This window comes from Hemicordylus capensis, chromosome 2 (genome assembly GCF_027244095.1).
Source record: "Hemicordylus capensis ecotype Gifberg chromosome 2, rHemCap1.1.pri, whole genome shotgun sequence".
Classification (NCBI taxonomy): Eukaryota; Metazoa; Chordata; class Lepidosauria; order Squamata; family Cordylidae; genus Hemicordylus; species Hemicordylus capensis.
Window position 1 is genome coordinate 400197743 of NC_069658.1, and position 26270 is coordinate 400224012.

The window sequence follows — 26270 nt, forward strand, 5'->3', positions numbered from 1 at the left end:
TTAGCATTCTCGTGGGCTTGCTGTTACAGGACAGAGGGGGAGAAGACAAAAGGGAATGCAGGCGGCAAGAATAACGGGAAGGGCTCCACTGTTTCACACTCTTTCTGATACACACAGAAGCTGGCAGGGATGAAAGGGAAGGCTCCGGATTCCCTACCCTCTTCCCACAGCCTTGAGCAGTGGCTGCTTCTTTCCACCCACTCGGGGCTACACTGTCAAGGCTTGGCATTACTGGGCAGCAGCTGAAGGCCCAGGGCCCTCAGGAGGGCTCACTGCTGATTTCTGGGACAACCTCTGTGGCCGTAGCCTTCACGTGGGGCTGGGGGAGTGACTGCCTTGGGGCCCATCCAGGCAGGAGGGCACCCAGGGAGAGGAGTTTGCTGAGGCCTCCTGGAAGCTGGAGCTGGCCCTGCACCCACTCCCAGTGTATATGCAGGCAAAAGGCTGAACTACCAAGGCACATTGCCACCTTCGCCACCCCCAACAACAACAACACCAAAACATCCCTTGTACACAACAGCCTTGTTTGTACAACCCTTTGTGGGACACAGAGCAGAGCCATGCCGGTTTCTCATACTGCTGCCCTTCATTTGTATCCGTTTGTGTTTGTTTTTTGGTCTGGAATGCCTATTACATGAGGAATGATGCGGCTTGCATGACTGGAAAAAGATGTGCTGTCTGGACAAGCTTTGTTCCATAAGGAGTTTCAAAATGTCAGGACCCAACAGGCTCATGACGTCTACTCTGTAGATTACTGCATCGCAGCCTCACTGAGCTGGCTGCAGAAAGGATAGCAGAGCTCTTTTCATGGAAACACCAGTAGGTGGTGTTTGGCAAAGCTCTGCAAAGAGAATTTAAAAGCAACACAAACAGACCAAGGGCTCCAGCCACATCCTTGGGCATCAAGGCAGCCCAGTGCAGTTTGTGATGGGTCAGGAACCCGCCTGGCACTGTGCAGGGCAGACTGCATGTATTTCAGCTGGGAATGCTTCTAAGCTAATGACTTGTAGCCAGCATAGGACATAAGACACAGGGCTGTCTGGTCACATCTCCAAGGCTCTTGGGTTTGTTGCACTTGCATCTCATCCTTCCTCCAAAGGGCAGGGTTTTAGCTTCTCAGCAGCCCTGCAAGGTAGTCAAGGTGGAGGCAGTGACTCACTCAGTACCATGCCCAGTTAGCTTTATAGTTGAGTGTGGATCTGAATTTGGCTTTCCCACATCTGAGCCCAATGCCACACTATCTCAGTTCTACTTTCCTCCAGGCTCAAATGGCATCCTCCAGGAATTAAATCAGCATGACACTTGTTCATCTTCTACCTAGCCTTTGGGGGGGACAATGAATGAATATGAAAGATGGATGCTCCTTACCTGCAATCAGATATTCCTTCTTGCCGCCAACATCCAGCGACACCCCACACATTGCTGAGGAAGGAGCTGTGTAGATTAATTCAATGTCCTGGTCCGGCCCTTTAAACATCTGGGAGGGGGAAAAGATGGTGAGGCTAAGAGCCAAGGGCAGCAGTGACAATTATTCTAAGAAACAACTAGTCCAGGGGGCAGAAGACCATGCTACTAGCAACCACCGGGATAACAAGGAGAGATCCCTCACTGCTGTCAGCCAGCTGTCTGGCAGTGCTAGTGCACAGCCTCTTCAGCCACAGCCAATTTTACTTGAGGTTTTTTTTAAAAGAGAAGTAAATGAACATTCAGAAGCTGCTCACCAACCCCAAGTACCTACATAGGAAGCTGCCTTCTACTGAGTCCTTGGCGCACCTAGCTCTGTATTCTCTACCCAGACTGGCTGCAGCTTCTCCAAGGTTGCAGGCAGGAATCTCTCAGCCCTATCTTGGAGAAGCCAGGGAGGGAACTTAGAACCTTCTGCATGCAAGCAGCCAGGTGCTCTTCCCAGACTGGCCCGATCCCCATCCCTCCTTTGCCCACCCCACCCTAGCAAAACGCTTGACCAGATGGAGCAGAAGGATGAACGGCGTGCTCGGGAAGCCCAATGGCATCACACACTGCCTACCCAGAGGAAAGCAAGAGGCACTGATCCAGTTTGGTTGAGGGTAGGGAAGTATGGACCATGAATCCGAGTCTCAGGAACCAACATATCATGGGGCATAAGATGGCAATGTGTATTGGCCACAGGGGCTCTTCAAACCATTTCCCTCTTTCTTGCTCATCCCCAAACTGACTCACTCTGCCCCCGCATCACAGAACTACCCTCTGATTTTCTTGCAGAAGCATCTGTGAATCACACTTACACACTCAAGAGCTTCAATGTTTTTCTCTAAGGGCAACCTACCATATGGCTCTGGCCTCTTCCAGTTGTTTGTATTGCACTCTACTATTGTCTCTCATTATTGACATCAGTCCATTTAATACATGGAAATGTGCTACAGAACTAAGTGAGATTATGGTTGCCTAAATTCACTTGTTCTCACACAGGTTTGCTAGATCAGTGATTCAGCACTAAGGATCAGTGACTGACATGCTGCTCAGGGAATGTCAGCATTAAGGACCTGCACAAAGGAAAGCCAGTCCTGGTAGGGTTGTGCAACTGTGCTATTGAGGAACTCCTTAACACAGCATGTGGGTACTTGCACCATGCTACTTCCTTTGGAAACAATGGAAGTAGTGCTGTGGAATAGGGCAAAACATTTTGATGTCAACACGCTTCGACTAAAAATGGGCTGTTTTGAGTACCTCGAATTCTAAACAAAGCACTCTTTAATTAAAGGGACTGTTTCAAGCTCGGAGCAGAACACCCCATTTCGATCGAAACGTTTTGAAGTTTCCATCATTTTGGAGGCCTGATTTTCCCTTGCTGATTGGTTTTCTGGCACTTGCTTCCAATTGGCTTGCAATCTGGACAGTGGCAGCTCTGTGTGTGTGTGTGTGTGTGTGTGTGTGTGTGTGTGCGTGTGTGTGATATTTCTTGGTGATTGCTGTGATGATCTCCATGTCTGGCCTTGAGACTCTTGTGCTTCACTCACTGCTCTGCAATCTGCATTGCATGGTGTACTCTGTCAAAAAATGTGGCTGAAATTGCTCTAGTTGAGCTTATGGCTATGCTTGCTAGGCAGCTGCTATAATGCCAGGAATGTACATAAGGAGTCATAATGTGTGTGAAAGAGCAACTTGTGCCAATGATGTTACTTCAGCGCAGGCACTGTGGCTGGCAGTGGATTCTGGGTCAGTGATTTTTTTTGGGGGGGGGCCATTTTGGGGCTGTGTTTGAAATGTGTGTTCTGTGTTGGGAGGGACAGATTCCCTTCTGCTGTGTGTTTCTGCAGTGTTTTTCAAGGCAGGGTTGCAAAATGCACTGCAAATGGCAATGCTACACTTGTTGCACTCTGTGAGTGCCACTTTTTCTGGCCATAGGGAACAATGGGGAAGTTCAAAACACCCCATCTTTCCCCATGGGTAGCTCCTAGGGATACCCAAGTGGGTTGGGTGTTAGGGCATGATGGGCGCTACCCACCACCCAATCCACAAAAGAAATGGGCAAGCAGGCGATTTTTAGCCTCCCTCCCAAACCCCCATATACTCTTATGCGGTTTTAAAGGTTAAAGATAAAGTTGTTAGGCTACTCAGACTTGCACATTCTCCCACTCTCCTTCCTTTTTCTTTAAGAAGCCTTTTGGGAATGTATTAATAAAACTTTGCCACTTATAGCATGTGTGGCCAGTCTACCTGCCCATCCCGAAATAATTACGACACACAGGACTAGGACTCACAATCCGTGAGACCCGGTTTGGGGAAGTGAGTGGGGAGGAAGCCCTGGGCGGCCGGATCGGCCGCCCACACGATTGCCGACTCCGAGACGGAGCTGGCGGGGGCTGGGGAGCTCGGGGGCCACGCGGCCCCCGGAAGCCCCAGTATGCCCTGCGCGAGTGCGCAGGGCATACTGGGGAGACCCCTGAGCCGGGAGGCTGCTTTTAAGCCTCCAGGCCGGGGGTCTACTCGCAAGTAGCCGCGGCGCACAGCCACTCGCTCCGCAAACCCAGGCTAAGGGGCGGGCTACAGGAGCGGGTTAGCCGCTCCAGAACCACCAGGCTCGGCTGAGAGCCCGGTGGTTCTGACGACCCGCAAAAATCGGGCTAGGCTTTCCTAGCCTGATTTTTGTGATCGTCAGAATAGCCCCACAGAATTGCTATGCCTAAGAATTTATGAGGTCTTCATTTTATCCATTAGGGGATGTTTTTATCATAAGACAGGCTAGATCAGAGTACCACCCCCCGCCCTTGAACTGGCTTATGATATGCTTAGTTGGAGATTCCTTCAACAATTTCATCAAATTTGGGTAGCTGAGGACGTCTAAGATATTGGAATTGCTTTGGATCATGGTAACTATAAGCATTCAAAGACCTGTTTGCCATCATTCTGCTTTTTAACTAACCTATTATAGTAGCTCGAATAGCAACCAGGTAACAGGTTTACAGGTTCTTTGTGTTTTCATTCTCAACATAGGCCCCTGCAATATGGCTGGTTAGTTACCTTGATCTGCTTGATCTCATACTGGATGCGCTTGATGGGGTTCCCATAGATGTCATTACCAGAGTCCACCTCTTTCTCAGAGACAGCCTTTGCTCTGATCACTGAAACATAAAGACACAGAGGAAGTTAGTGGACAGATATAGTACCAGTGCTGGGTCCAGCCCTTTCAGGGCTTACTACAATCCCAGCCAGTGAATCCCCGCATTCAGTAGTGCTACCAGCAGGTGAAACCTGGAACTGTTAAATCACCCATCCCCAGATATTTTCGGGGGACAATTAACATAGCATGCCACCAACAAAAGAACATTCTCTTTTCCAGCTTACTCTCTATGGTTCTTTTGTTGTTTCACAACACTATTAACCATCATAAAGAAAACTTGCAGCAAAGTTGTAAATGCCCTCTTGCTCTTATGTCTCTCAGGGAAAACGTCAAAGATCTGTACCATCTGCAGCTAGACTCTAGGATAGGGAAGGCTGCCAAAACTGAAGTAACACTATAGTGCTACTGTAGGGTAGTGAAATATCTGGTTGTTACAATGTATGGAGGTAAATAGTTCCCTTGCTAACTGGGCAAAGAGGCACTTTTTCAAGGGGTGAAAGTGGTGGACTTCTTAGCAGGGAGAGAGCAACTGTCCCTATCCAACCCTTGCACAACATCCCTCCAGTAGATGCTGCTGGTTTCTACCTTGTTTTTCATTTCAGATTGTGATCCCTTGCAGGACATGGAACCAGCTGCTGCTTATTGTTTTTCTGTGTAAAGCACTTTTGAGCTTCTTGTTGTTGTTGTTGTTGATGATGATGAAAAGCACTATGTAAATATCCATAGTAATAGTGACAGGTTTAAAGAGGGAAACTATCTGAAGCTAAAATTCAGGCTTTCACCTTAAGGATGGTAATACATGTTAAAATAATCCAATTCATACACTGAAACTTCAAGTAAAAATATTTCATATTTGGCTTCAATTTAAAATCTTCAGATATTTTAGAATAGGAACCTATTGCCATGCCGGTAACAGAGAGCAAGAGATGCAAAGAAAGAAAGGTCGTGCCTTCTACCTATTTCTGCATACTCTCACCAAATAAAAGAACATTAGAATTTCCATGCTGGCTCCAGTCCAACCATCAGTGGATCCACTAGTTCTCAGCATTCTGTCTCCAGCCACCAAACATCACCAGGAAGTTCACAAGAAAGACAAACAATGGCCATCTACATCCATTCTTGCTCCTTAGCAGCTGATAGCACACTGCTATCAGTATACAAAGTGACTGACTGAAGAGGTGCTTCTAGCTACTCTGGCTACCAATAAATCTGCCCTACATTGGCAGATCTGCCCAGCAGTCAAACTGAACTCAGATCCAAAAACCAGCTCAGATATGTTTTTTCACTGAACAAGAACTGAAACCAAACCCAAAATTTCTTGGTTACCTTGAGCAGAACCAGAACTAAACTCCTAAATACAAAATGTGATAATCAGTTCAAACTAAGTGGATCAATAAAGAAGTACTCGAGAAATTCTTTTGGGAGGCCGTGCTTGAGCTACATTCGGAGAAAGTAACTATGCCCCTGTTCCAACATTATGTTGTACGAGTGCACAATTCCATTCCGTTCAATGAATTCGAGGGGCCTGTACCCAAGTGCACTTTTAAAATGAACGCAGGTATAGTCATTCACACAAACATATGTATGAGAGTGTACAGAATCTTTGCACTCGTACAACATAATGCTAACTTGGCAAAGAGGCACCTTTTAACGTGGTGATTCTCTTTATTTAGCAGAGGGAGAGTAACTGGACCTATCCACCCCCAGCACAGTACCTCCTGTGACTGTTGCTGGTGTATATCTTGTGTTTCTTTTTAGAGTGTGAGCCCTTTGGGGACAGGGATCCATCTTATTTATTTATTATTTCTTTGTGTAAACCGCCCTGAGCCATTTTTGGAAGAGCAGTATAGAAATTGAATTAATTAATTAATTAATTAATTAATAATAATAATAATAATAATAATAATGTCTGAACAGAGCCAATGATTGCTAGAGATTTATGTTTTTAAACTAAGGCTTGGACATTAGAAAAATGAACTAAAACACACTGTAACACACCTTTTGGGGGAGAAAACCCAGGTTTTTATAAGTTTTCCACAGTAATATCACCAGGGCTGGTCATCATCATAACATCCTGTAGCAATAAGTTCCATCAGTCAACTGCACTGTTTTAAAAAGTACTTCCGTCTGTTTGGTCACACATATGTTGCCAATCAATTTCAATGGTTATAAATTCCAGAGTGTGAGTCTGAAGCAGCAAAACAACAAAGAGTCTTGTGACACTGTAAAGACTAACATGTTTATTGTGGCACAATGTTACATTGAATTAGTTAGTCTTTGAGGTGCCCCAGGACTTTTTTAAATAGGATATACAGTTTCTTGGCTTTGAGAGTGAGTAACTTTTCCTTATGCTGCTGAGAAGGGAACAAACTTGACTCAACATCCTGCTTACTAGCAGATTCCTCATCTGTAGCTGCCTTATAGGGAATCAGACCATAGTCCACCTAGGCCATGACAGTCTATTCTGGTTGGCAATCGCTCTCCAAGTCCTCCAAGAAAGGACTTTCCTAGCCTTGCTCCCCAAGGTCCTACCTGGATTAACTGGGTCTGAACCTAAAACCTTCTGCGTGCAAAACATATGCTCTGCCACTGAGCAAAGGCTCCACCAGTGCTTGCATGCTTCTGTACAAGGTAGGCTAGGTCACTCTGAAGCAGACTCACTTAGAGAGAGGACCTATGCAGTTCCTGAATTGCAGAGGGGCCAGGGAGAAGCAGGAGAGGTTCTGATGCATTTTATGGATGTTGCCTATGCACTTCTATGAAGTTCCTCTTGGAATCAGCCCTTTATGCTGTCCTAGAACGTTTAACCAACTATGAGCAGCAGGAGGAAAAAGGCCTATCAAGTCCAGCATTCTGTGACCAACAAGACCACTTTGGGAAGCCTACAGGCAGGGCCTGAAGAAGACAGTAGCCCTCCTCCCCAGCAACTAGTAACTGCCTCTGAAGAGGGAGCTTCCCCAGAGCCATCACCATAACCAACACAACAGGCCTTTTATTCACAAATTTGTCCAATCCCTCTTTGAAGCCATCTAAGTTAGTGGCCATCAGCAGGAGCTGCTCCCCCACGAGGCCAGGTGAGGTGACAGCCTTAGGTGGCGAGTGTGGGCACACCCTGCCATAGCGGTCACTTCACCTGTCTGCTGCCACTGCTCTTTCCCCCCACCACAGCCAGCCAGCCAGGCTGCTGCTGGCCCTACCCCTGGCTCCTTCACTAGCCCAGGGGCTGGCCGCTCGTCTTGCCCCTGGAGCCAGCCCCAGCTGCTGGGGTGCAACTCCTCAGGTTGCTTTTTTTCATGGCACAAGGCAGCATGTGGAGTGTGCCTCCGGCTGAGCTGCTGGCCTCTCCTCTCTGCTGATTTCAGGTCTCTCCCCTCTCTTTCCTCCAGCACCAAATTTGTCCAGAGTCAAAGTGGACAAGTCTGATGATGCTTGGAGGGGAAAGACAGCAAGAGAGGGAGCGGGGAAGAGAAAGAGTTGCTGCCAGCTTCTCCTCTTCAATGCTGCATTGCTAAACTAGTGGAGAGGAGAAGCTGGCACCAAGTCTCTCCCTCACCCCCCCCCCCCACCCGCCCTTGCTGCCTCTCCCCTCCAAGCATCAAACCTGTTCACTTTTGTCTCCAGACAAGTTTGGGTGCTGAATGGAGAGAGGGAGAGAGCTGGGGTTAGCACAGAGGAGAGGCCAGCTAGCACTCCCCGAGGCATGCTCCGTGCTGCTGCATGCTGTGCAAACAGCAGTGGTGCACCCCAGCAAGTGAGGCTGGCACAAGAGGGAAGAGTGGTGGCTGCTGGTGCCTGGGCCACTGAGGGAGGCCCGGTGGGGCCAGAGGGGAGTGGGACACTGCCAACTCCGGCTCCCACGTGGGGCCAGCAGGGGAGTACAGGGCAGCTCCTTGCTGAACACCTAAAGCGGCAAATGGCAATGAGCCAGCACTGGCCACCTGCACTGTGTGGCAGTGGAGGTCATCTAGCCTTAATCGGGCATCGTGGGAAGAAGTTCTTTTGGTCTGTCTGAAATGGTCAAGCGATTTCATGCAATTACTCCAAGTTCTAGTATCACGAGAGAGGGAGAACAAGTTTCTCTCTCCACTTTCTCCAGACCATGTATGATTTTATAAACCTACTGTGTCCCCTGCTTATTGTCCCATTTTCCTCCACATATGCAGATCTATGCTACAAGAGGTGTGGGAAGGGAGCAAAGGACAGGACTTGTGAGGAATGGAAGACGTCACAACAGCCTTTGTCTCCACAGCATGAGGAGATGCTAAAGGTAAGGGGTGGCAACCCTAGAATACCCTTCCTCCGGGGAGGATTTTCTTTTTTAAACTTCTAAAAAATGTATACCCCATTTCTCTCTTGTTGAATTGAAGTCGCTAACAAAATCAACAGAACCAACGAATTCATGCAATTTAAGACGAGCCACATCATGACACAGAATTGCTCAGTATTCTTGTGCTATTTAGTGCTTTGGTATTGCGCAATTAAGCAAGAATACTAGCAGCAAGCAATAATTTCAGCATCACAGAAACTCCTTAAAAAAGCTCAGCCAGCACTAAAAACTTTTGGGAAAGGCCAGGGTTTTGTCTGGCAGGGGAAGTCATAGATTAGTGGGGAGCATTGTAAAGAATCAGCATGGTGACACCCCCAAAAAGACACTGGTCACTGATCTCCATGATCTTCAAGCCATCCTCTGGCCAGCCTTACTGTAAGGCAGTTGCTTCAAGCAATAGATTCCAGATGGGATGCTATTTTCCTGCTTCCAGAGTCCATGTTGCTAAAAAAAAAGTTTGTTCCAGGCCAAAAGGAGGATGTGGTGGGAACGGTTGTTTTGACTTTTGCCTCAGGTATGAAAATATCTAAGGCCATCACCATCCTCTTTCCACACTGATCTCTTGACTGAGAGAGAGAGAGAGAGAGAGAGAGAGAGAGAGAGAGAGAGAGAGAGAGAGAGAGAAGATTTGGGATTGTTCCAGTTTATGTTGGTGGCCCTTTCAAATATCCATGGGCCACAGTCAGCTGCCCAAGACTCTCTGGGTGCAAGCCCTGCCTAGCACCACAAGATGCTCCTACATCTTCATGCGTTGCCCTCCTACACAGACAGAAACATCTGGGCATCATCAAAAAGTTGGCTGATATACAGCCATGCAGACTGCATGCTGCTCTGGCACATCAAAATTCTCTTGTGCCTGTGTGTGTGACATGGTGCATTCTGCGAACTGTATTCTTAACATACCCAAGAAGCATCATGTGAAACACACAGGCTGATGATGATATTCTGTGATGAGATACCACAGAGAGACACAACTTGTTTGGTCAAAGTGTCAGCACCACCACTGCCATAGGTAATCAGATCATCTCTATCTGTGGCAGTGTTGCTTGCAAAATCCAAGGAGTGATGGTGACACAGAAGTGTGGGATTCTTCTTTTGCAACACAGCAAATGAAAACGGTCTTCAAGTGAAACCCTACAAGTGAAATTGGGTAAGATTTTACCACATCTGGATTTCAGCACCACCACCCCTCCCTGGAAAGCCCTTTGGGACTAGATAAAACTGCTTTGTGGTTCAGATGCAACTTGTCATCTGTCCATTGACCATTCCTGGAACAGACTATGATGTCATTCACACAATCAAAAATGGTGTTCTACCCAGGTTTGGGAGCTGTGCATGCTCTCAATTTTTGGTTGTGTGGAAGCAAGGTAGGAGGAAAACCTGGGTAGAAGTGATTGTGTGGAAGCAAGGAAGGGGGGAATGCTACCCAGGTTTTCTTGCTACCTTGCTTCCACACAGTCACTTCTACCCAAATTTTCCTCCTACCTTGCTTCCACACAACTGAAAATTGGAAGCACACACAGCTCCCAAACCCGAGGAGAACAGAGTTTTTGATTGTGTGAATGACCTCTATATCCACCGGGTCCCTTGAAATCCTGCAATTCTGTTAGTGCTCAAAGCCACCGACTCCATTCAGAGCACCAAAAAAAGTTCAACAAGCTTTTTGGAAGGTCGTGCTTTAACTGAGCAGTTCTCAGGTGAGAGGCTGGGGGAGTCTATAAGCTGGATCTCTCTCTCGGTAGTAGCAGATGCTGAAGACAGGGGTGCAGAACAACAGAGTGGCTTCTATACTGCAGAAACTGCCCTGAACTCCGAGGATGAGATCCAGACAGAGACAAAAATTCTTCTGGTAGGTCCCTGTACTAGAACATTTGGGAGACACTTTTGAGGTAAGGAACTTTAGGAATAACCACTTGATTCTAACAGCAGCTTGGCCACAGGACATGTTGTCTAGAAGGCCCATTAAACTTCCTTTCCTTTTTTTTTTTAATGTGACACACTCAGTGTGTGTCCACAAGGGGTGGAACACTCTTTCCTCATTCAGAAATGTCTTCCCCACTCCCTACTTTAAAAACAGAATAACTACTGAGGTACACATTCAAGCAAAGAGAGTGTTTTATGTAACACAAATTTTGCATCCTGTTGATTGGTCCCAATAAAGGGAATTTGGGGGTACTGGGTCACTCAGTGCAGTAAGATGGACTGAAAGACTCAGAAGTCAAGTTAGTGTCAGGTCTGTGGTTCAGAGTCACTTACCTTCTCCTTCTGTGCTTAGTCCTTTCGAGCTAGGAGTTTCCAGCATCACAGAAAACAGGAGGGTGCATCTTTTTTTTGCCATACCCTACCCCAGCAGCACACATATGGTGCTTCTATCATCAGGCTCAGTTTCAGAGCCCTCTTTGAGTTTAGTTTGCTGCAAACTGCCTGTGGCCTGGCTCGGATGCTTTTGGCCTGGCCCAGATGATTGTGTGACAGCGGCTGGGAGTCTTTTCGGCCTGGCTAATAGTTATGGCTCCAAGCTTTTCCACTCACGTGCTATTGAATCACTGGCAAAAAATGCAACCTCGTCGAAGCAGGATTTTTGTTCTGAACAGTGCGGCTTTGTCGAGGGAATTGCTGCTTTGCACTTTCTAAGCCAAGCACCCAGCACTCCAGCCAAGCCAGAGATGGGGTGAGGGGTGTGGAGGGGGGGGGAGAGAGAGCACATGCATTAATCCTAGGAAAGGAAACCCCATGCGTGCTGTCTTCTCTTTGTAGTTCCCCAAGAGAAAGGAGGTTCTTTATTTAAAGGCCTGAGAGATTTAACGAGCCCTGAATTATTATCTCCAGAGAAATACAGGCCTTTCCGAGACAACTTGGGTCATGCGTGCACATGGTCTAAAAATGGAAACATGCCGTAGTTGTTTCAAACTTATCAGTCTGAATATATTGATCATGAGCCTGGAACATGGACCCACGTGGCAAACCATAGGGTAGCCCTTGCTCTCTCAGGCTTGCAAATCCCTGGGTCATCTCAGCACTCCTCTGGAACCCTGCCGGCAGTGACTGATATTCCCCTCTGTCCCTCCCTCTCTCTCTCACACACACACCCCTCTTCTGCCACCCTAAGCTAGGTGGACCAATGGTCTGACTCTGTATAAGGCCACTTCCTATGTTCCTATCTCCAAGCAGGAAGCAAGCTCAGAAGAGTTGCTTGTCTCTATACTAATATCTGATCCAAAAAGATATGAACATACAAAGCTGTCTAAGAAAGGCCACTGGTCCATCTAGGTTGGTATGGTCTGCCGTGATGACACTGACTGGCCGTGGTTCTCCAGGGTCCCAGAGGTCTTTGCAACCCTACCTGGGTATGTGAGGGATTGGACCTGGGACCAACGGCATGAAAAAGAAGCGCTCTTCCACAGAGCTACAGTCCTCCATAGACAGTAGGTAGAACTGTGTGCTGGAATTGACGCATAAAGCCCTATGGAGGAAGCTAAGAGGAAATGGAGCATCATTTACAATGCACACAGAAGGGGCAGGATCCCATAACCTCTCTAGTATTTGGGCTGAACTGGATTCCACAGTTACTACAGAGTCTATAGTGGCAACTCCTCTTATAGGATTAGATTGATCACTGTCTATTTGTGACTCCTGAGGATGTGGACAAACAAACTGCTTTGGACTGTGTATTCTACAACCTGTACTCTTGACCCTTGCACAGTTTGGCATATTTCATCTGGTAATTGCATTATCAGAAAGGGTCTGGTAAGTATTGTAAATGCTTCTCTGAGAGAGGGCAGGATGCCTCCTTGTCTTAAGGAAGCTATTATTTGAATAAATCTGCATTGGATCCCTTGGAATTAGCTACTTACAGACCCATTTCCAATTGGTTGGGCAAAGTGATTGAGCGGTTAGTGGCCTCTCAGCTCCAGACAGTTTTAGATTATATAGATTTTGTAGACCCATTTCAAACCAGCTTTTGAGCGGGCTATGGGGTTGAGACTGCATTTGTTGGCCTGATGGATGATCTCCAATTGGCTGTTGATAGAGGGAGTGACTCTGCTAATCCTTTTGAGTCCCTTGGCAGTTTTCGATACCATTGGCCATGTTATCCTTCTGGATCACCTGAGGAAGGTAGGATTGGGTGGCACTGTTTTGCAGTGGTTCCTTTACTACCTCTCTTGCAGATTCCAGATGGTATGACTTGGAGACTGCTGCTCTGCAAAGCGAGAACTAAAGTGTGGAGTTCCACAAGGCTCCATACTGTCTCCAACGCTCTTTAACACCCACATGGAGGCGATAATGGGCTGGATGAGGGATAACAAACTGAAGTTGAATCAGAATAGGATGGAGATACTGACTGTGGGGGATTGAGACCTGAGAGATAGTTTAGATCTGCCTGTTCCCGATGAGGTTATTCTCCCCCTGATGGGGTTACACTCCCCCTGAAAGATCAGGTATGTAGCTTGGGAATGCTCCTAGATCTAAAACTCTCTCTGGTTTCTCAATTTGAATCAGTAGCCAGGAACACTTTTTATCAGCTTCAGCTGATATGTCAGCTATGCCCTTTTTAGGAGGTAAATTACCTTAAAACAGTGGTGCATATGCTGATAACCTCCAGGCTTGACTACTTTAATGCACGGTACACAGGGCTGTCTTTGTACAAAGTCTGGAAACTACAATTGGTACAGAATGCAGCAGCCAGAACGGTCTCTGGGACAACCCGAAGGGACCATATAATACCGATTTTAAAAGAACTGTACTTGCTACCAATATGTTTCTGAGCAAAATACAAAGTGCTGGTTATTATCAATAAAGCCTTCAACAGCCTGGATCCAGGGTACTTAAAAGAATGCCTTCTCTGCCATGGACCCCGTCTCCTATTAAGATCATCTGGAGAGACACAGTTACGTTTGGTGGCTCATCTGGTAGTGACTTGGGCCTTCTCCGTGGCTGCCCTGGGGCTTTTGAATATGCTCCCTGTTCAAATAAGAGCATCTCCTTCTTTGTTTGCTTGTAGGAAGACCCTCAAGATGCACCTGTTTTCTCAGGCTTTTAGCTGAAATTAATTTTAAACTTGTTTGATTTGTTTTTACCTCATGAGATTTTTTTAACATATTCTGTGAAATTGTTTTTTTTACTCCATTTTATATTTGTTGTGTTTTAAATTGTGTACACCACCTAGAGATGCACATATAGGGCACTATATAAATAAAATAAAATAAAATAAAATGCGCCATGTTGCTGATTCAGGACCAACTCCAGATAAGCAGCTTGCTTATACCCAAAGCTCCTAGTCTTCCTTCCCCTTGATGGGTGTTGGGGGCTTGCCACACCCGGTGTGAGGGACTCACCCATTCCCGGGCTGGCCTCAGCAGTGGCAAGATCCCCTTCTACCTCAGGCCCACCCATGGAGCTGCAGGGACCAGCGGCAGGGCCCAACAAACCCGATGTGGGAAGTGGGGCAGTCCAGGGGGGTCCCGACACCGAGGCGTGAGCTGCTGGATGGTGTCAGGAGGCCTCCACGGCTCCATAGCAGGCCCGAATGCTGCGGGATTGCACATGCAATGAGCCTGAACAGCACACCAAGACAGGAGATACTATAAAATGGGGAGACCAGAAAGAAATTATCCCAGGTGTGGCAAGAACTAGGAGGGAGAGAGGAACCATGGTGGCATCTAGCCAAGTGGGCCAGGAGCTCTTCAGTCGGGCACAAGCAAGCAAGCCTCCAGCAATGCCTGGCCCAGCACTAGGCTCTTTCAGGTGGCAAGAGAAGAAACAGAAAAGAAACACCAGTTATGTGGAGATTGGGAAACCCCGAAAGTTGTCAGCACCCCTCATATTCTCTCCCCTTAACCACCCAACACTCCATACAGGTTTGTTAAGAAAGTACAACTACATGGAGAAGAAGAAGAAAATAAAACAGCTGCACAACTGTCAAACCAATTGTATCAACATAATTCAATCTTTGCCTGCGTCCTCCCCACACAAAAAAGAGCGAGTTATCAGCACAATAATAATTCCAGAGTGGTCACTGATGCTGTCTTTGGACATAGAGCTCTTTGCTGGCACTGTAAAGTAGAAGGGCTTCTTGGATCAGGTAGAATCCAAGGTTCATTCACCAATCAGAGCTTTTCTCTCTGGTCAGATAGTGGCTGGGGGTGGGGGACAACATGGATTTTGATTGTGGCTGTGACAAAGGGTTAAAGCCTCCCTCCCCCTGCAATGGTCCCAATCCAGATGGCCACCTTGCATGCTACTTAATAACAAAACAAAACAAAACAAAAACAGGATGCAGCTGCATAGTGTGTGCCTAAAATAACATCTGGTTTTACCCTAGTCACGGGGAGGTGGGATTACATCCTTCCCAACTATGATTTTGGGAATGGAAGATAGAATACGAGGGACCTAATGCATCCCCTGACATGTGACAGTGGGTACAGGATACAGGTCTTCTAGAGACAAAAAAGAAGGTTGCATTTCCAGAGCAAAGTAAAGGTCGGAGCAGGGGGAGGGGAGGGGAGCTTGTGGTAGTGAGCATGAGCTGTCCCCCTTCCTATGCAGGACCTGCCCTGGTTTGTATTTGAATGGGTGACCTCTTCCAGGTGCCTTTTTGAAAGTTCAGACACCACAGCTGCAGCTTCTTGCTGCTGCAAGCAAAGAAAGGTGAAAGAGAAAGTAGTTCACATGGCCATTGCAGCCCGGTGAGGAGAGCTCGGGGGAAGACAAGACTGATCTTACCTTCCCCCCAGACAATCCAGCTGTTTGTACACAGCATGCATCTTGTGTGCCCTTTCCTCTCTGGAGGCCAGGAAAATGAGTCCTAGCCTACAGGAATCCCAAAATGCACTGTGCAAGCAGTTCAGTGCATTGAAGGATTCCCCAGCTGGGCACTCTAGGCATCCAGCTCTGTGTCTGCTCAGCCGTATTCCCTCTAACAGGGATTCCCAGAAGTTGTTGATTACAACTCTCATAATCCCCAGCCAAAGACCATTGAAACTGGGGATACTGGGAGTTGTAGTCAATAACATTTGGGACTCCTTGTTAGAGGAAACATTGCTGCTCATGCTGCCTGCAGCCCAAGCACACACACAACCAAGGTAAAAGCCTGGATTTAAAACTTGGGCTGCCAGGGGAGGCAGAGCTGGGATCGGCCCTGAGCCCAGTACTTCATACCTAGGTAGGGCTGCCCAAGCCTGGGTGGGGCTGCTCATGTGAACAGCCTCAAGGTCTCCCCAGACTCCCAGTAAATACAATGGTGGAGGGTGCGTAGCTTTGATTGCCAGGTGCGGGTGTTCAGGGTAGGCTGGGCCAGACCGGACTGAAGCCTCAGCTCTTACACGAGCAACCCTTTTGAATTGGCCCACACGGAATCAGCCCAGCCACCAGAAGCAGCACATCGAAGGTGGGGGCGGGGCAGGCCTTCCAAAGCACTACGGTCCGACTCGGCTGCAATTTGAACTGGAACTCCAACACACATGCCTAATGGTCAGTGGCTGGGGTGGGGCTTCCATGTCTTTGCCCCCTCCCTTGACAAGCAAAAGCATAATAAATTTATATTACACATTAAAAGTTATGCCTATTCGCTTAGTTAGCATAATACTCAGGTTGCAAAATTCAGCTTTCTTGATACAGAATTAAGACTATCAGGTACAGGGTTTTTGATTTAGTTTGTTTTCTGGCTTGCTTTTAATTTCAATGCAGAGTGAACACATCCCTGTGTATTACTGTTCAGGTGTGACATTTCTACCGAATGTATGACTTGGTCTCTCTCCAGAGAGGGCGGTGACACATTTCCAAATATTGCAGGAGATGGCTCTGAGTATAAGCCCCTGCACTGCAGAGTCTCTTTCCAAAACCTTCCTTGGGCAAGTCTCTATTTTCCAACTTCAGTTTCTCACTGCAATTGTTCCCTCTAATGATCCAATGAGCAGCTGGTGTTTTGACCCACCAGCAGGGGCATAGCTATAATTGAGCGAAAGGGTTCAAAGAACACGGGCCCCCAGCTCCTGAGGGCCCTCCAGCTCCATCCCTTCTTATTTTCTTCATTATCTCCCTCACTCTGGGGGGCTGCCAGAGAGAGGGATGAACACAGGCCCCCTCTCCCCTAGCTACTCACCAGGAAACAAAATGGAAGGCCCAACAGGGCAGAAGTGGATCCCTAGTGGCAGGGGCAGCCTTCTAGGTGTGCAGGGAAATCTTGGTTTTAAAAACAACCCCATTTCCCCCTTTACACAAAAATGGGAGGAGCCCATGGTAGGAGCTGTGTACCCGTGCTGACTGGCAGCAGAGACAGAAAGGGAAGGCAGGCACTGGCAGTATTTTGCACTGAAATCTACTGTGCCCTGGGAAAACACATGGCAAGCTGAAAAGCTGGGCTAGTTTAGCTCCTGGGGCACAACCTTATTGTGAGTGTGTGTTTGAATCAGAGTGGATTTGATTTAAATCAAACTGATTTAAATCACGATTTAAATCACTAGCAGGGTGGATAAAAATAAAAAAAATCCGATTTAAATAAAAAAAATCGGATTTTTTTGATTTAAATTGGATTTTTGATTTAAATCAGATTTTTTTTAATTTAAATTGGATTTTTTTGATTTTTATCCACCCTGCTAGTGATTTAAATCAGTTTGATTTAAATCAAATCCACCCTGGTTTGAATGCAGGACACACACACACACACACACACACACACCACCTGCATGATCTTGTAATGGTTGGTAAGATTCAACACCATATCAATAGAGTGGACAAAGACTGAAGCAAAAGGAGACTGTAGCACAGTCAATCATACGGGCAAAGAGGAAGTGCAGTGATGTAATCACTGTTACACACACTTACAGCATGACAATGCAGAGAAAAGAACAGCAGCAGATAAGCAAAACTCCGTCAACACACAGCCCAGCCAAGGCAAAGCAGTGCAGGCTGCGGTGAGCACACTCCCCCTGCCCTTTCACTGTAGCAAAAATCACCAGAGGGTCCGCCAGATCTTGCTCTGAGGGAGGCTGCAAACACAGTGAGAGGTTTAGCTTCTTTGCAAGCCTCTCTGTGGCTCAGAGCTTCCAGGTCCCAAAGGCCCTACCATCTAGTAGCTGGGGGAGAAGAGTAAGAATTTGTCCCACAAATCTTGCTGGGCCTTAGAGGCACGTGAGCATGTCTGAAGCTCAGTGTGATGTCACATGCTAGACTGCACCTTTCTTAGAAATGTTATCGACCCCAACTTTGGTTGGCTACCAAGACCAGCCAAAACGTATGGTCCCTCCTAACACATAAAGCAAACACACACACACACACACACACACACACACACACACAAAACTACAAACAAGAAGACAAAGAGCACTACATAATAGCATACAGGAATAAAGAACAGAGAGTGCAGTGATACACACTTTCCTTCAGAGCAATACAAACAGTGATGAATGACACAGACTTGACACATGAGCCAGCGTGGTGTAGTGGTTAGAGTGCTGGACTAGGACCAGGGAGACCAGAGTTCAAATCCCCATTCAGCCATGAGACTTGCTGTATGTGTGACTCCGGGCCAGTCACTTCTCTCTCAGCCTAACCTACTTCACAGGGTTGTTGTGAGGACAACCATTGGTTGGGATCTTTGTCGGCAATGCCCTGGGTTGCCAATGTGTGGAAGCTCCAATCCAAAGATTCATAAAAGTCAGACAATCTTGAGTCTCTCTCCCTATGAGCCTGCCAGAGCCTTAGAGAATCACCTTTAGAGACTTTGCTCTTGGTACTGCTTTTGACAGAGATTTGTTTGGTGGCTACATGATGCAGGATCTTTCTGTGATGAACTGAGGCAGTTCTGCTCTGGGTGCCAACAATGAGGGAGGCTCGGCTGTCATGCACGTGGGACAAGGCCTTCTCTGTTGCTGCCCCCAGACTCTAGAATGCTCTCCTGGTGGCTATTTGCTCCTCGGTCTCCATCACCATCACACAGCTCCTCGGTCTCCATCACACGTTTTTAGAAAGCGTGTTAAATCTTGGCTTTTTAACTCAGGCTTTTATAGGATTTTTTCTATTGCTGCTGCTTTGTATTTTGTATGGTTATTTTATGCTTGTATTTTAAATCTTTTTAATCAGATCTATGTTTTTATATTTTAATTGTCTGTTTTTTCTAGGCTTGATTTAATTTATGTGTGAACCACCTTGAGATTGTTTTAATGAAGGGGGTATATAAATTAAAAAATCAATCAATAAATAAAATCATGCCCTAGCCTTGAAATGCCCTCCCTAGGGAGATATGACAGGGCCTCTGCCTGGCTGCTTTCAGAAAAGCAGTTAAAACATTTGTTTTACAGAAAACGTTTTGTAACTTATGATTTTAAGCAGTCGGTGGGGGAGTGGCTGGCTGGCTAGCTAACTAATGTTTTCTGTGTTGCTGTTTTACAGTAAAAATTGTTTATTATTCTCAGTGTTTTTAGTTTATTGGTTTTATTTTATTGTTTTGGAATTGATTTTTCACCACTTTGGACTTCCTGGAAAGGCAGGATATAAATCATGTATACAAATGTTGGCACCCTGAGCTCAGGTGAGCCTCGTCGCTCTTCAGATCACATTTTATCTCTCAGAAGACTGAAACCAGATAGATTGTTGCCATAAGTCCTATTCAGACATTATGTTGTACAAGTGTACAGATATCCGTATACTCATACATGTCATTAAGGTCATTCACATGACCCAACTGGCTGGGGGTGGGGAGGCCAATCACATGACTCACTTGACTGGGCCTACTTACCTTCCCCTCCCCCATGATCTGAGCTTGCAGAGGGCTCTAACGCTCAAGTGCCCACACGAGCAGTGCAGCAACAACCAGCATGGTGAGTGAGAGGCAGGCAAAAAGCAGCTGGGCCACATATCCCCCAAAGCACTGTGTGAGCAGTGCGGTGCACTGGGATATCTCCCGCTGTTGGGATGCTTCTTCCCTCAGCCTCTATAGTAGGTGTGACTGCTGGCAGCCCACTCACCGACATGATCAGGCAGTGAAGCAGGAGGCATGCACGCATCTTCCTACCTCACTTTTATTTATCTATGTATCAAATTTGTAGACCATCCCGAACTTACAGCTCTGGGTGGTTTCAGACCCAGGCTACTGTGTGGACAAGTGCCAGGATCGGGAGCAATCCCAGTGCTTCTCACAAGCAGCCCTACCTGAGCTAGCACTGCCCTACCTGAGTTGGGCTGGTCTTGAGAACAACCTCTTTGTGTGAATGATGATACCAGCATTCATTTAAAAAATGAACCTGGGTCCATGTCCTCTCAAATGCATGATACAGATAGGAAGTTTACTGCTGGGCCTGTGTTCAGCATAACATGTGAATAACAATAACTACACAGAGCGCTGTACCTGTACCTGCGCACACTTGTTGTATGAGTGTTGAGCAAGTACATATGTGGATTGCTAACTGGTTGAAGGAAGGAAACAGAGGGTAGGGATAAATGGAGAGTTTTCACAATGGAGGGAAGTAGGAAGTGGGGTCCCCCAGGGATCTGTACTGGGATTGGTGCTTTTTAATTTATTAATGAATGATCTAGAAGTAGGAGTAAGCAGCGAAGTGGCCAAATTTGCAGATGATACCAAACTCTTTTGGGTAGTAAAATCCAAAAGAGATTGTGAGGAGCTCCAGAAGGATCTCTCCAAACTGGGGGAGTGGGCAACAAAATGGCAAATGCAGTTCAGTGTTGGCAGGTGTAAAGTGATGCACATTGGGATGAAAAAACCCAACTTCAAGTATACATTGATGGGATCTGAGCTGTTGGTGACTGACCAGGAGAGGAATCTTGGAATCATGGTGGAGAGCACATTGAAAGTGTCGACTCAATGTGCGGCAGCTGTGAAAAAGGCCAATTCCATGCTAGAGATCATTAGGAAGGGGGTTGAAAATAAAACTCCTAATATTGTAATGCCCTTATACAAAACTATGGTGCGGCCACACCTGGAGTGCTGCATACAATTCTGGTCCCCACATCTAAAAAATGACATTGTAGAACTGAAAAAGGTGCAGAAGAGGGCAACCAAGATGACTGGGGCCTAGAGAACCTTTCTTATGAGGCAAGGCTACAACACCTGGGGCTATTGAGTTTAGAAAAAAAGACGACCGCGGGGAGACATGATAGAGGTCTATAAAATCATGCATGGTGTGGAGAAAGTGGATAGAGAGAAATTCTTCTCCCTCTCACATTACAACTGAACCAGGGGTCATCCCATGAAATTGATTGCCAGAAAATTTAGGACCAGCAAATGGAGGTACTTTTTTACACAACACATAATCCACTTGTGGAATTCTCTGCCACAAGATGTGGTGACAGTCAACAACCTGGATGGCTTTAAGAGGGGTTTGGATCACTTCATGGAGGAGAGGTCTCTCAACGGCTACTAGCTGGAGGGCTATAGGCCACCTCCAACCTCAAAGGCAGGATGCCTCTGAGTACCAGTTGCAGGGGAGTAACAGCAGGAGAGAGGGCATGCTCTCAACGCCTGCCTGTAGGCTTCCAGCAGCATCTGGTGGGCCACTGTGGGAAACAGGATGCTGGACTAGATGGGCCTTGCGCCTGATCCAGCAGGACTGTTCTTATGTGCATCTATATATTTATTTCTCCTAGGCGTACCTGTCGCTAATCCCATGCGTGGCAGCTCTTGTGAGAGTTCGTGAGCAGCAGCCAGACTAGTGACAGGGACGGGAGAAAATAGGGATGAGAAAGTGGCAGTGGGCCAGCCTTGGCGGGCAGGAGGAAGGGCAGGCCGGCCAGAAACCACAGGTGGGGGAAGAAGTGGGCTGCTCCCGCCAGTGGGCGGCCGGCCACTGAGAGCAGCAGGCGGTGGCGGGTTGGCCTGGACACCAGGAATTGGCAGGCGGGTGGGAGGAAGTTACAGGTCGTCTGGAAAGCTGTCCAGAAACCGTGGGCGGGGTGGGGGAAAAGCAGGCCGGGTCGGCTGGCAGAGTCGCAGATGCTCTGTGCCCGGCCCAGCTAGTAACATATGAATATGGCTCTAGTCTCTGAGCCTGCGTACTGTTGCTGCCATGATCAGACAGGGCAGTTTCCTAGATGAGAAAGGAACCAGTTTAACTCATGCAGGATCAGATTACTGTTTTGGCAGCTAATGTTTCAGGTATGACAGACTTACCCTGGGTCTAACGTACTCTCAGGGATGTGAGGGGTGAGTAAAACAGCAGGCTGTGTTCCTAATTCTGCATTCTGGAATGTCTCTCTCTCCCCCACCCTCTGCTTCAGGGTGGACTCAGATCAGATACCCCCTTCTTCTCCTCACTGACAATCTGTGCTTCTCCCCCAACACACACACACACACACACACACACACACACACACACACACACACACACACAACTGAGACACCATCCCAGAAGTGCCCGTAAGGCAAAGAATAAAGCTAGCAAGGCAAACCAGAATAGCTCAAGCAAAACAGGCCATGCCATGCTCTATGGGGTAAGATGTACATCTCATGTCATCCACTCAAGATGGTCACCAAAGTACAGTGCAAAACCTCTTCACCAATGGCATTCATGCTACTTATGGATGGACAAATGACTCTGAACAAATGCTGATGTTACTAGAAATATGTACATGAAATTCAAGCCAGCCATAAACACAGTTTTGCATTTTTTTAACCAGAACTTTCCACATGGGAAAAGCCAGCAAAGCTTTTCAGAAACTTTAAAATATCTGTAAACAGAAGACAGGAAGTCTAAAAAGTACATAATAGTAATGTAATACCAGCCATAAACTACTAATCTGCAACACTGGCAAAGCAAAACACGAAAATAATGAGGTCTAAATGGATCCCATGGCAGATGTCCCAGAGAGATTCCCAGAATAAAATACTGTATCAGAATAAAGCTACGCCAGGCAAAAATAAGACACACAATCTCCAACTGAGCAATAAGGAGGCCATCTGATGGAACTGTGTGTCACCTATCAGTTCTGTCCACTCGGACATGGAAAGTCTTACAGTCTGCTGCTGTACCTTTCCTTAGTCCATAGTACTGTATTCTTCTTCTTACCCTTGGGCAGCGTCCTGGTGTATTTAGCACAAGGCTCTTATGACCGACTGTTGGACTGATCCACCAATCTCTGGAATAAGTTGCCAAGCAAGGCAAGTCCCAGCAAGTGGATTCATTAGTCAGCATGGTCCTTTGGCATGGCCCTCCAGATAGAATATAATGAATACAGTTAGCCTTGCAAGCACTAAACTGGAACAGAATGTCCATGTCTCAGTAGGTGGGATGCTGGTTTAAGCCTGAGGGGTAAGGGTCTGATTTTAAGAGCAAAAAGGGCATCTGGGCGAGAGGTCCTGCACCCTTCCTGTGCCTGTGGCTGACCTGTCCAGAGTGCAAAGCATAGACTCCTACATTTCCTTCCCTCACCCACAGTCAGGCTCCAATACAGAAAGTAAGCCTACCTGAGATAATTGTACAACCTGGGGGCAATGGACTGAGGGAGATAAACCATACAGCGGTAAACCATGGGAGGGAGGAGAATTCACTCACACACCCCTTTTGTACCTTAAATCCAGTGGCGTAACTATAACAGGGCAAGGGGAGACAGTTGTCTGGGGGCCCACTGCCTTGGGGGGGCTCCCAAAGGCAAGTCACATGACTGACTCCCCCAGCTGCGCACCCGCCCAGGCTTCCTTCAGTTGTATTCATCCTCTGAAACTGATGTGAGTGTTAAGACCTGGAGCTACCAGAACATCATGTCTTTCTCTAGTACCATTAAATGACTTGCATCGTCCACAATTTACAAAACCTTTTTAAAAATTATTTTTATATATATATATATATATATATAGAGAGAGAGAGAGAGAGAGAGAGAGAGAGAGAGAGAGAGAGAGAGAGAGAGATTGTGTGTGTGTGTATGCTTTTTGTTACCACTATTCAGCCTCATTTAAGATTTCTTTACTTCATGATCTGAGCTTCAGTGAATGGGGGGGGGGATTTTAAAATCTTGTCTCTGGGCCCACTCCAACCTTGCTAAGCTCCTGCTTAAATCAGAACAATTAACATCAAAGGCAGATACAGAATTTAGTTCAGCGAGGGGGAGGGGGTTAAATGGACATCTCATATTCCTTCTGGAATTTGGTGGTGTTGTTTTTAAATTGTCCTCTGCATAATGCTGGAGAACAAGGACATGGACACTGAAAGAAATGGACCAACAAGAAACAAATGCAAAAAGTGCCAGATGATTTCATTTACAGTATCTCCCTTGGAAGCTGGGACATGAACAAGGATGATCTCCCTAAACAAAGTCCAACAGCTCACCAGATTAACTTTCTAAGCTTCATTCCTAAATGGATCACTTAGCTGGCAACGCTTCTGTGCTGTCATTCTAATACAGAAATAGGCAACAGGAAGTCCAAGGATTTGACCTGGCCTTTGGCACTTCCTATCTGGTCCTCAGGTCCAGATGACCTCAGCATGGACGCCAAGCCCAAGGCAGATGTCCTGGTGCATTATTATGCTCCTTGTTGTGCATAATAAGGATCCTTATTATTAAGGATCTATAATAAGGATCCATAATATTATTATTATGCATAATAACGTCCTTATTATTAGCTGCCCTTTATTATGCATCTCAACCATTTTCTGTCACCTACAACCCACATGGACAGAGGGCTCTTTGGCCCCCTCCTTTCCACTATGTATGACAGCAAAGGTTTTTAGGCCCTGCTCTCACCCAGAGGCAGCATTTCCATGAGGCAGAATGAAGTGGTCACCTCAGGTGAGATGCAGGGAGGGGCACAGGGGGCAGCCAACTTCTTCATCCTGCTAGGGCACACTGTTCATTTTCCCTTCCTTGCCCTGCTGGGGCACACCTCTTCTTTCTCCCTGCTCCACCTGACTTGAACTAGGAGTTCCCTTGCCTGCACTGCTTGGCTTGGTGACATAGTCTGAGTGCACACATGCCACCACTGCATAGCCTGGAAATGCTGAGCACCCATCTGCAAAGGGGGGTGGGGTGGGGTGTCATACTGTCCTTCACTTCAAGCAGCAACATGTCTTGGGCATCCTCTGCTCTCACCCGCAGTGAAAAACATCCAAAGCTCTGTCAGAGTTCTTCCCTTAGGCACTTCTGCTGCTCACTTGTGTTGCTATCCCTTCAGTCCTTGCTCAATTCAAACTATGGCCCCAGTCATCGTCATCGTCACTGCAGATTAGGCTTCTGGTAAATAACAGAAATCAGCCCCTTACTCTCACAGACATGAACTCTGCTAAACACAGAAGTATGACTGAACTCAGGATAACAGATCCTATACTCCCTGTAATATATTTCCCATCTCTGGTCTTCACCCTTGAATATCATGATCTGCAGCAAAAAAAAAATTGGTTGCTGCATCCTGGGAGGGTGCCACATAATTCCTGCTCGCTACCAAAATGACCCAATGCCCTTCCTGCTTGTTGCTCTGGAGAGAACTTATGTTTCAATCCAAACCACCTGTAAGTGCCAAATGTGCAGCTTAAGTCAGTCAGGTGCTTTTTTGGGATTAGAAACAGAAAAGCTAGAATTGAATTCAGCCCAAATTAGAAGCACTCACTACTCCTACATCTTGTGGAGCCTTTCCAGGCTCTCAAAACAAGTTGGAAAGGTCTCATATTTTCCAGCTATAGTCTAGCTCCAAACATAGCAAATAGAGCAGAATAGTTCTAGATGTATCAGTCTCAAGCTCTTTGGTAGCAGAGTAGCAGAGCCTTTCATGTTTAAGAAAGCATTCTATGGACATTTCTCCAAACATATTAATTAAATATACATTCCTGATCCCAAGAAAACCGTAGGAACTTCAGTTTTCTAACAAAAATTGCACCCTCCCATACACACCAAACTACAATTCCCAGATTCTCTGGAGAAACAAGCCATGAAAGTTCAGCTAGTATAAAACTGATATAGATGTTCATAGTGCAATTATGCTCCATCAGCTTCTCTGTGTAGCAGAAGAACCTGTAAGTAGAACAGCATCTCTAAATCAGAGGAAATCTATCCAAGTGCTTTCCTGGCACCTTCTCTAACATCAAACAACATCAAGAAATTTTGGCATCTGAAGTGAGACACCAAGTGCCTCTCATGAGGGCCCAGGCCTTTCAAAACAGACCTTTGTAACCTTGAGAAGTAGCATGAGGGTAGGTAGGAGGGAAGGTTGCCCACAGTCTCTTCTTCTCTCTTCTTGCAAGCTTGGCAAGGAGTGTGAGGAGAGGTGCGCCCTGCCAAGAATGCCCAATTTAGATACAAGTAAACTACATCTTAAGGCCTCACATTATGAAGTGCCCCTGAATGGAGCGGGGGAGGGGGGAAGAGACTACATTTCAAGTTTTACATAATGTATTTTCATGTAAA

At 46.8% G+C, this 26270-nt stretch overlaps 1 protein-coding gene across 3 annotated transcripts in view; it reads right to left on the reverse strand.

Moving 5' to 3' along the window:
* The window catches only part of TIMP2 (TIMP metallopeptidase inhibitor 2), a 47840-nt gene that overhangs the window by 5367 nt on the left and 16203 nt on the right, over positions 1–26270 (reverse strand). For 2 of the 3 annotated variants that reach the window (XM_053292633.1, XM_053292635.1), the window contains exons 2-3: positions 4501–4601; positions 1369–1477 (exon numbers count right to left, since the gene is read on the reverse strand). In XM_053292633.1, the coding sequence (XP_053148608.1) occupies positions 1369–1477; positions 4501–4601 (210 nt within the window). Of the gene's footprint in view, positions 1–1368; positions 1478–4500; positions 4602–11183; positions 11281–26270 lie in introns of those variants that run through there. The other variant, XM_053292634.1, reaches the window with a different exon arrangement.